Genomic DNA, 11,003 nt, shown 5'->3' with positions numbered 1-11,003 from the left:
GGAGAGGAGAGGAGAGGAGAGGAGAGGAGAGGAGAGGAGAGGAGAGGAGAGGAGAGGAGAGGAGAGGAGAAGAAAAAAAAAGAAAAAGAAAAAAAGAAAGCTTCTGGGAATGGGAGCAAGCAGGGCTGCTGAAGTTGCATGAAGCCAAATTTTGCTTCACATTTTCCATCATGTCTCTTGCGAGGACTCCATGGGGTTCACTGCAGCATAGGGGCTCCTACTAAGTGCAAGACATGTTCTTTATCTCTTTCCAACTTGCATTAACCTTTATATRCAAAATATTTTTGCAAAGATGAATCAAACTAAAATTGTCTGGAAAATTACTCATGATATAAATGATTCCTTTCAAATAAATACCTTTCCTGATTCTTCTGTCCCTATTCCCCAATATATTGATATTGAAATGTGCTACTCCAACAACCAAAGCAATGTATTTTCAAGTAGTTTTAGTTGCTCTTTTGTCTTTTGTTAGACTTCCAAAATTGATCTTCCGCTATGTGACAAAAGCTGGTGGACACATAGAAGATCCTCAGTTCTTAAACTGTTAGAAGCCCCTGGGACAAACACATCTTTATGGTTTCTTTCACTTGTGATCCATGCAAACATCATATAATCATTTAGCTATGACAACTGTCAGACTTTTATACTTTTCTTTTTTTCCTATTTTGTAACTAATTATCCTGTAAGAAGTAAGGCCAGTGTCCCTRCAGCAGCAGTCAGGATCTTTTTAAAATGCTTGTCAGGAAGTCATTAGATTAGTAGGAGACATGCCATAATGTCAATCATACCAAGCATTTCAATAATACCAAATCAAAGAGTTACTGGACTATTATAATCAGTCCAGTAACTGGTTATATTTTATATATTGTGATTTAAATTTTAGAAATGTCAAATTCAATAAGAATCCACACAATACATTTAAGAGAAAATGTTATGATGGGGAAAAAAAACAGGTTTAAGTCAGGTATCACTTCTCAGCATGAGGCCATTCATCTAGATTTTACAGAAGGGTCTGGATTTATCTTAATAGCAGCACTTCAACTCTTCTGATTGGTCCTTTAAGCATATTGATGAATGTAGTCTTTTTCAAGTATCTTGCAAAATAGTCAGTGACGTCTGTGACGTCTGATCTGACTTGTGGTTACTATCTTACTAGAAAAATTATATTCTTTTCCCATGTTGCCCAATGGGAGAAACTCATAYTCGTTCTAAGAGCAGCCAGCTCAATAAAGGAGAAAGATGCATGCAATAAGAAAGTGTGCTGCCTTGAAAAAAATACATATTCATCTTCTCATTAAATGAAGAGTTCTTATTTTTTTTATGAATTCAATATTCTCTCAAACAAGTAACTTTCTTTTCCTCTGATGGCTATTTGTAGTGTYCTGTTTACGGTTTTATATGCAAGCAGTTCCTATATATCATTCTCTCAACTGCAACCTTTGAATTTTACTTTCATATTGATTTCCATAGGTGATTTGCTTTCTGACTATTACCTCCTGAGGAATAATTCCATGAATGAGAATAGGGGGTAGTTATCAGTGGTAGGTGAGGATCCTTTCTGAACCCACATGAAATGCTGCAAGAACCCACAGCATGTGATGTTCAGAACAATCTTAATGACCTACAAGAGGGTGAGAACAACATCGAAAGATGGGATAAAGTACAGTGAAAATGCAAAAACATAGAACACCTTCGAGCAGTTAGAAACATATGCAAGAAAAAGAGGATATGGAATTATAAATATTATGAAGTGAATAACGACTAGTTGAGAGCTGTCTACCAAAAGACTTGTATGGCACATTGCATGATGCTAGTAAATTGAAATAAAGATTTGATCCATGCATGCAATTCTGCATGGAACTTCTTGTCAGAGGATGTTAAAATAATTACATGTGTTTAAACTCCCTGAAAATTGTCAAGTATTCCGCAAGCATATTCTCATATTCCTCTGTAACCCCCACCACTTCCCACTGTCTGACCTTGTAGGGCTATTATTATGCTTGCTAGCCAAGTTCAAGTGTTGTTTGAAACCCGGGACCCTGAAGGAAAAAGTCTGAGGAGCAGATCTGTCTAAAAAAGCTTGGGCTATCACTAGACAAACAACAACAACAGATTTGAAAGCAAAATAGACTCGTGCTAATTTGGTGGAGCTCCTGCAAAGAATCAAAAGCCCAGCTGAACCAGTGCAAACACATCTGGTGTGCAGCAAAAGGCTTTTGGCCCTTCTGTATCAGGAAAACTGGCAAGTCAGATGAGTTTAGAACAACAACTACGTGATTAAGAGACCAGAGTGTGATTTACGAGGAACAATTTCAGAAAAGATCTTTACAGCTTGCTTAAGGAATGATGTGAGCCAAAAGTGACAGCTGGGAGAAGAAAACAGGTGAACAGCCTAGATTTATTTGGAGAACGTAAACATGATAACAAGGGAAGAACTTTAGATTCTTAGAAAGGGAACTGCGTTAAAAAGGAACATGAGGCAAAATGTAAAGAAGCATGGTCAGGCTTGGGAATAATTTTGTCATGGCTTGCAACACACACACACACAAAAAGAGCTATAGACAGGGAAAAAGTGATAGAATATGTGGTAAGGGATAATCATGTGCTAAGTCCTTGGAGAGGGCTGTGGGATCTAATATTTCTCCCCATCAGTGATGTTCAGGACTCTTTTCTATGGCCCTGCCTTAAGAGGAACAGTGCCTCTGCAGTTTGATATCTACTGTGTCACCGGACAGATCTCTGCTTGGAAAGGTCCATTATGGGAAGTCAAAGGACCTTCATTCCAACTCCAGCACCATATAAACTCCCAGCAGGTCTCTTCCCTGCTTCTACAGAGTCGCAAGTGGAGATGTGACCCTCCATCCTACTTACTCTGTAGAGGCACCAGGATTCATTGCTCAGAATACAGTCCTAAGATCCCAGTTAACAGGATTCATTGCTCAGAATACAGTCCTAAGACACTGGTTAAGTTTCAGGCAATGGGCCAATTTCTGAAGGCTGCTGGAAACCCCCCCAGCACACAGGGCATCCAAAAGTCTGCTAGGTCTGCAGGAGTCTGACAGTGAAACAGGACCAGAAGCACAAAAAAGGACAAGTGGTGCTCCTCATTGAATGCAGTAATGAGGAGAATTAAGGAGAGATGCTCAGGACTAAGAGGGGAAAGGACCGCTGATGTTTTGGGAAGAATAGCCCCATCAAGCAACAAGCCTCCACACCACAAGTGTTACCTTACGAAGTAGGCTCTACACTACTTCCCATACCCTCAAGGGAGCAGCTTCCAACACCATTCCCTTATCCAAGCTTACCGAGGCTTGGATATCAATCATTCCCACACTGCAGTCATCCTACCAACAACTGTATTAGCTGCCTGATCCATCCCTAAGCCTCCTCCTGTATTTATAGGAATGGAGATGAGCTCTTTCCCTGCCCAACCTCCCTCTGAACATGATCTCCATGAAGTTCTTTTGTTGGCTATACTACTTGAGACACTGCAGAACCCTTTCTCATGCCCCCCTTAGATGATGTAGGATGCCCTCTGTTTACAGGATGTCCTCAGGCATCTCTGTTTCTGGTTCACCTATGATAAAAACTGCAGGTTACCCTAGAGACCTTGTGGCTGCTGCTCTGGAAGTTCACACAGTCAAGTTAAGTCAAGTTAAGTCCTTTCTATCACCTAAGGACACGGTGCAACCCTGCACACACACCCCACCCCCCCAAATCACCATTGCAGCACATCACATACCAACACACAAACCAAATACAAATCTGCCAGGGACACCTGATCTGACTATCTCCACATTTAAAACCGGATGACCTGTGGAGATTTAGTCATAGGTGGGACCCTTCCCATCCTGCTATCTTTCCTTCAGGAAGGGATGAACATGGCAGAGAGGGGCAGGATCCAAGAGAGGTGATTACCTGTATCCTGTCTTCTGGCAACTCTGTTTTCATGGCCAACATCTCTCTAGCATACACATCAGGGTAGTGGGCCTCGTTGAAGGCCTTTTCCAGCTCCTCCAGTTGGTAGGATGTGAAGATAGTCCTGAGGAGAATAAAACTCTTTGGTCAAAAAAAAAACATATGAGGAAGAACCAAAGGTTTCAAAAGATGAAGGACAGAAAAGCAAATGAAACCTGGGTAGCCTGATAACGCATAGCATTTCCCCCCACACACATCTGTCTTCTGTTTCAGTGCACAAAGAGTCAGGAGCAGAGGTGAACGGAGAACCCAAGAATGCCCAGAGACTGCAGTTTGTGTAGTCACAATTCACCTTCCCCATGAGGGACTTCCTTGTGGCAACAGTTCCCACCACCTCCCACCCCAGACAGCTACCGCCTTCCCTCATCCATGACCTGCCAGACCTCACCCGCCCTGTCCTGTATCCAAAGGTTTCTTAACCCTTTGCTCATCACACTGAGATGAAACAGCCGTCGTCAGCACCCTCTTTGGGGATGTGCCAATCTCTTCCCAAGGTGCTGGCCAGCAGCCTCCTCACACGCAAAGCAATGTCCTCCCAGGAGTCCTGCCCCTCAACTCCATCCTCCACAGGATTTATTCACTCTGCTCCCTACCACTTTCAGCCAGACCTTTCCCTGGAGAGCAGCCCATGTAATGAGATCCCAGGGGCTGCTCCCTCCCGCATCCCCCCTGGCTGCTCTCTGCCAGTTTGCTCTGCCCCCCCGAGATCCTGCCAGCCGCCTCGCAAGGGTGGCAGCCCAGCCCACTGCAGCCGCTGCACTGCCAGGTCTCAGCCCGGGACAGCCGGATTGAAAACCCAGTAGCTGGAAAGCCCGGATGGATGAAAACCCATCCCCGGGGGACGCGGGAGAGGTCGCAGACTCTCCCGAGGGGTAAATCTCCCACCTTCAAAGCCCCTGGCATGCAAAACATTATAAAAAAAAATAGACAAATACACTCGGATGGTAAAAAAGAACAACAGGAACTACAACCTTTGTTCAGATTTATGTATATTACCAAGCTAAGAAATATCTAGCTCCAAGAGGAGGGTAGGAAAGAGGGAAAACAGCCTTTACAAAATAATGCAGAATTTCATAAAAGCCATAAAATTCCATCTGGGGTAAATAGAAAGCCTCAAAATATCTTCTGCTATTCTAAATCTAACGAATTCTACCAGATCGATSAGGTTACTAACAAAAGGAGCATGCAAGCGCCAGGGAGCTGCCTGCCACCAGATCCTTATTTAAAAACAAAACAAACAAACAAAAAAAGCCCACACTTTTAAATCCATTTTATTTTCAATCAGTTGTCCTTCAGCTACAACATATCTGAAAGATCTTAAAATAGCAGAAATCCATTAGCTCGTGCTTCTTCTCTCTGGGATCACAAGAAAGATTATTCCAAATTTTATCTACCTTAGATTTTAAGCATGTACTCTCACCTTGTTCTGAGAAGGGCTCTAAAGCCCGGCAGCACTCACTGACAGAAGGCTTTTCCCTGATGGTCAACTCAAGTTTTCCCTTTGCAGGTACCCTGTCTGTCCCTTTTGCAGAGCACTTTCCCTTTTGGTGTTTACATCCTGCAGATATTTGCAGACTCTTGGCCTCTCCTCCCCACTCAATAAAACCAGAGCTCTCAGCCATTTATTACAGAAAACAAAACAGCTAAATGTACTTTTGCTGCCTAAAATGAAAAATTAAAGTAAATGACATTTTCTTTCTCTCATCTAAATTGTGACCTTCACACCAGTCCCTGAAGAGTTTGTACCAGCCTTGAGCCCAGTCCACATTAAAAAAAAGTCCCTATTTACTAATACATATTTACAGAGCAACCAGACTGAGACYGTTTGCCTTCGGAGGGACCCCTGGACAGGGACAAGCTCCCCAGACCCCAGCCTCTTGTTGCACAAATAGGGGAATGTCTTCTGGGACTGCCTGTCTCCTTCTCCCCTGCATCCTGTTAAGCTTTCACTGGGGCATCTTTTAATCCACCCTTGCTGTATTGTGGCAGGATTGATTTAATTATTGCTAAATCGCCCGGTGGATGGTGCCTGGCCTTCCTTTGTCCTGGCTCTCCGGCCACGGCAGTGCCAGAACCTGGCACCACATTTTTCACTTCTGTTGGTAAAGCGCAGGCAGCCGAACTCCATTTTAACGGCAGGAGAAGTCACACAAAGTGCCTTCCCCATCTGCTCCCGAGGGAAAATAAATGCCCTTAGTATCTCCCAAAGTGGCTCTTATTTTTCTCTTAAGCAACTCGGCCGCCTTTCTCAGCTTCTCTGCAGGCTACGTCTGTTTCTCAACTAATTAATTAATCTATTGCTGAAACATTTATTTATAAGTAATAAAATATTTAAATCATCGATAGAAACTGCCCCTTGCTGATCGCTGGTATTAAGATCGCTATAATGTGGGGCAGGGGACAGGTTTGATTATTTAATTGCTTCCCTTTGGGACAGGTTATTATTTTTTGCCCTTCTGAGAGCTGCGTCCAGCCCGAATGCTCCCCGGCGGCTCGGCTTTGGGGCTCGGGATACGGGGATGCGCAGCCAGGAAAAAAAAAAGAAAAAAAAAGAAAAAAAAAGAAAAGAAAAAAAAAAAAAGTGACACCTGTGGCAGGTCGCCTGCTACTTATGGTCACGTCCGAAACGCGAGTTATCCTGCCCGGGGAGGAGGGAAAAGGGGCCGAGCCCTGGAGAAGCCGCCCGGGCGCCGGGGTCCCGGGGCCGCTGGTGCCGGTGGGGCCGCAGTGCCCCGCTCACCTGTGCCGCCTCTTCTTTCGTTTCTTGCTCTGGTTTAGGGACGATTTGGACATTTTTCGGTCGCTGGAGGAGACATCCTCGGAATCTGCGGGGAGAAAGGCAGCGGCCGTGGGCTGGGGCTCCCTCTCCGCCGCGGACCCCTCCGCCTTGGCGGCTCCGCTCCCTCCTTCGCCTCGGGGCGCCGGTTTCGTTGCCGCCGCCGGCCGCTCTCCGCGGCCCGGATCGAGGCGGCGCGGCCCGGGGCCGGGCTCGGCCCGCCGGGCGGCCCGGGGCGATCCGCCCCTGCCGGGAGGACTCCAGGCCCGGCCTGGGCTCCCGCTCTGCCCCATCTCCACCGGAGTCGTTTGCCAGGCTGCTGCTGTGGCGCCGCTGCAACGCGAAGCCCGGCAATTTCAACAAAACCGTCCCAAAATGATGGGGCTGCAGCAGCCCCCTCCCTGGGGAGAGGCACCGGCTGCCTCCTGCCCCAGCCCGCGGACTCCGGACATCTCCGGAAAAAATACCGGAGGAAGAAAATAAAGACAAAATAAAAAGAAAAAGGTTTATGCAGCCACTGTGGGGGGAAAAAAATGAAAAAGGAAAAAAGAAAAAAATAATAATAAACGAGGAGAGCGAGTGCCTGTCTGTCTGCGMGCGCCGCGCGTTCCCGGGGGTGCCCGTGCCGGGGGGCGTTAGGGACCCGCCGGCGCTGCCCTTGCCCCGAAGGAGCAGCCGGGGGCCGGAGCCGGGTCCCGTATTTCGATGCGAGGCGCTGTGGCCCGCGGGGCCGCTCCCGGCCCGAGCCCCGGGCCGCCCCTGGCCCGCTCCGCCCCGCACCTGCCCCGGCCCCGCAGGCCGGCGGGCACCGCCCGGGCGGGCGGCCACGCCGAGACGCGCCGGGCCGGGGCTCCGGCCGCTGCCCTAGGAGGCCGGGGGTGCCCCGGGACCGGGGCCCGGCCCCGCTGCCTCCCGCCCAGGGTAGAGCCCACGCGGGCTGCGAGCAGGGGGCCGCGGGCGGCCGCTGCCGTCTAGGAAAGGGAGGCCAGGGGAGCCCTAATTCCCCGGTAACGATTTCGGGGCACCGCGGCCTCGGGGGGGCCGCTCCGCCCGGGCCGGGGGTGGCCGCGGTCCAGGCGCCCGTTGCACCGCGCTCGCCCCGCGGCCGCGGCCCGCGGACGAGGGGATCCGTTTGCGGAGCGCTCCCACCTCAGCCTCCTCCGCAGGGCCGAAACGAAATGGGCGCCGGGAGGGGGACCCCGGCGGGGCGGCGGCGGCTCCCGTGGGGCCGGGCACGCGCCTACCTGAGCTGGCCGTCTGGCTGCTGTCGAGCTGCGCGGGCGCGCGGGCCAGCGGCGGCAGGTGCACGCTCTGCGGGTCGGAGAGCACCTCGAGGAAGGTGGGCTGCGCGTAGAAGCCGGGGATGCCGCCGGCGCCCAGCAGCCCCATGCCCACGCCGCCCACGCCGGCGGGGCTGAGCACGGAGCGGGCCGCCAGCAGGTGCCCGGCGGGCAGCGAGTCCAGGGCGGCCCGGGGGTGCGGCGGCGGCTCCTTGTTCAAGCCCAGGATCTCCTGGATGCCGAAGCCGGTGCAGCGGGGAGGGGTGGGCCCGGAGCTGGGCTTGGCCCCCGCGGCGGGGGGCGGCGGGGGCGGCGGGGCGGCGGCGGCGGCCGCGCCGTCGGGCTTGGGCTTTGCGGGCAGGCTGGGGGCCAGCGGCGCGCCCGCCTTGCCCGTCATGCTGCGGCCGGCGGTCCCTGGTGCCCGCTCCCGGGAATGCTCGGGAGCCCCCGGCTCAGGCCCCTTTTATCCGCCCAGCCGGGAGCCCGAGCGGGGTCAGAGCGGCGCAGCCAATCACAGGGGCCAGCCGCGATTAGGGATGCCAAAAAGCGGCACCGGCGGCGGCGGGGCCGGTGCCCGCCGCCCGCCGGGGGCCCGTGCCCAGCCCCGCGCGGCCAGGGGCGCCCCCCGGGCAGGCCCCGGGCCCACGGAGCGTGCGGAGCGAGCGGCCTTCACCCACACGCGTGCTGGGGACCACGGGCTTAGCGAGGAATAGAGGCGTCCGTGGTTTTATAAGTACGGCTCCGAGGGTGGCCACGCACAGTGCCGGGGCACCGCTCCCAGAGGAAAGACGTGTGGAGGAGCCGTGTTCAAATATGCCTGTGTCCCTTGCTCATAGCTGGTTCTGAGAGGAATATCTGGTCCGCAGGGAAATGAGAGTCCATGGAGGTAACCCACGGATTAAAGCTAAACTGTGTTCTCTAGAGCAGTGTAGAGATGGAAGTGGTGGAAAAAATACATTGAGGAAAACAAAACATCCCTGCTTTCCCTTCATGAATAGCCAGGGAGGTGACAGAGCATGGAAAGGGAACTGGCCTCTATCCATGGGCCTTATCTTTCACATGAAACGGACCTGTCCATCACTTTCAGAGGCCAAATTTGGGCAGCGGGAGAAATATTTCCTGTAGTGTTTCCTTCAGATGATCCCTGGGCCACGAATCACTGCACAGAGAGACATGCTAGTAGTGTGCTTGGATTTCCTCGTTCTTCTTTTCACAGCTCCTACCAGAACAACCAGCATCCAGTGTCAACAACTAAACTATGCAAGCTGCTCTCCTGTCAACGATCTCTGTTATTTTTTGGTGAAAAGTTTCACTTTTTAATGATTTTCCCTGGTGAACTTACAGCTCCAGACCTCAAATGATGGAGAAACAGCTGTATCTTCCAGAAACTCCTGTCCATGAGCACTGTTTCTGAGGCATATAATTCTTCAGTAACTGAGTAACTTCAGTAACTTTTCATCACCCATGGTCAAGATACTCTCATCACTGCCAGCTGTACCCCAACCAGAAAACATCGAATGAAGATAGAGGCTAAGGTATGGCAATGTTCAGTCAAGAGGAAGCAACCTCTCTACCACAGCTTGTATCTAGGTAAGGTTAGAAATTCTACAACACAGCCCCTGAAGTCTTGTCCATGAAGCTAATTAATCATTAGGGCACCAAGCTAGGCTGGGACTGCAGCTTCAGATCAGCACAAGAAGCCCATCTCAGGTCAGTGAGGAAGAAGCTCTCCCACTGCATCTCCTTGCAGCTTTGTAGGCCTCTGTCACTCATACCACACAGCTGGAGAGTCTCCAGACGAAGTGGAGATTCTCCTGGTTTCAGCAGTGTCTCTAGAGTCAGCTTTCAAGTGCCTGGTGTTCGATGACCTAGCAAAGGCTGGAAACAGTTCCAAAAATTGGTGGAATCTGCTCAAGATGACCAAAATTTACTGTTCTTTATCTGCATTTCCTCTCTCCAGCTTTATAAACAGTAACCTCATCAAACAAGTACACAAGGATAGTCCTCATTACCTTCCTCTTGATTTCCCCTTCAGGGATGAGGCTCTGCTCATGAAGCGCTGAGTAGCTCAGTTTCCATCTAATTTGCTTGTGGTTGGGAATATCAAAAACTACTTCTCTGTTTTGACCACAAGTTAGAGCTCAGACTAGTTCTGCAAAGCTCATGATAGTGGGGTACAAATCAATCAATTYGGCATCCGGTCTTGCAGGCACTGAAGGAATTAAGGTTCCCTGTAAGAGACCCAAGCCCCACACCAGGTCCTCAGACAGCTTTTCACTTGGATGGACATGGATGGATGTACCTACTCTGTTCAAACTATTGCCACTGCTTCCTCCCATCTCCCCTCTGTTGCTAGCTCAAGTAGTATTGACAGAACCCAACCTAACAAGTCCATCAGAGCTCACCAGGCTATTGAGGTCCACTTAATAGCACAATATTTCTGTTAAGAGCACATTACTTCTGTTACTTTGAGAACTGACAGCTTGTGGAGGTGTAGATATAGACTCCTGCTGATATTTATAGGAGTTTCTCGGCTTTTTGACTGCTTTGTTCCAAACACTTTCAGCACCTGCTCCATGGGGTGTCTTGTTGGCCTTGCAGTGGAGTGTTGTCCAAAGCTGTGCTGCATGTCCTCATCTCTCTGCTTCTCCTGGTGTGCTGGGTCCCTCCTTGTTCTCCTGACCATGCCTCCATAGCTGTGAAGGCAGCTGTGTCTCTCTATGTCAGAGAGAGGTGTTTTTGTTAAACTTCAGAAAATACTTGTGAATYACTTCACAGACTCTGAGCATTTTCATTATTCTTGCACAATGTGTTGCACTGTAGATGGATATGGGACATAATAATGCTTGTAAGACAAGCACAAGCACAAACACTTGCTGTATTAATAAAATCTGCTTTATTAATAAAACCTGCTGAGACACAGAGAGCATCTACAGTTATGTAACTACAAGTGTGTAAGTTCTGTCTGT

At 49.9% G+C, this 11,003-nt stretch overlaps 1 protein-coding gene across 1 annotated transcript in view; it reads right to left on the bottom strand.

Annotated features, from left to right (window-relative positions):
* Positions 1–8,431, bottom strand: part of VSX2 (visual system homeobox 2) — a 24,648-nt gene extending 16,217 nt beyond the window's left edge. Inside the window, exons 1-3 of the mRNA XM_026051874.1 lie at positions 7,999–8,431; positions 6,719–6,803; positions 3,919–4,042 (exon numbers count right to left, since the gene is read on the bottom strand). Of these exons, the coding sequence (XP_025907659.1) occupies positions 3,919–4,042; positions 6,719–6,803; positions 7,999–8,431 (642 nt within the window). The remainder of the gene's footprint in view (positions 1–3,918; positions 4,043–6,718; positions 6,804–7,998) is intronic.
* Between the last annotated feature and the right edge of the window lie 2,572 nt (positions 8,432–11,003).

This window comes from Nothoprocta perdicaria, unplaced genomic scaffold (genome assembly GCF_003342845.1).
Source record: "Nothoprocta perdicaria isolate Ctin4 unplaced genomic scaffold, notPer1 scaffold_8, whole genome shotgun sequence".
NCBI classification, from domain to species: domain Eukaryota; kingdom Metazoa; phylum Chordata; class Aves; order Tinamiformes; family Tinamidae; genus Nothoprocta; species Nothoprocta perdicaria.
This window is presented reverse-complemented; position numbering and strand designations above follow the sequence as displayed.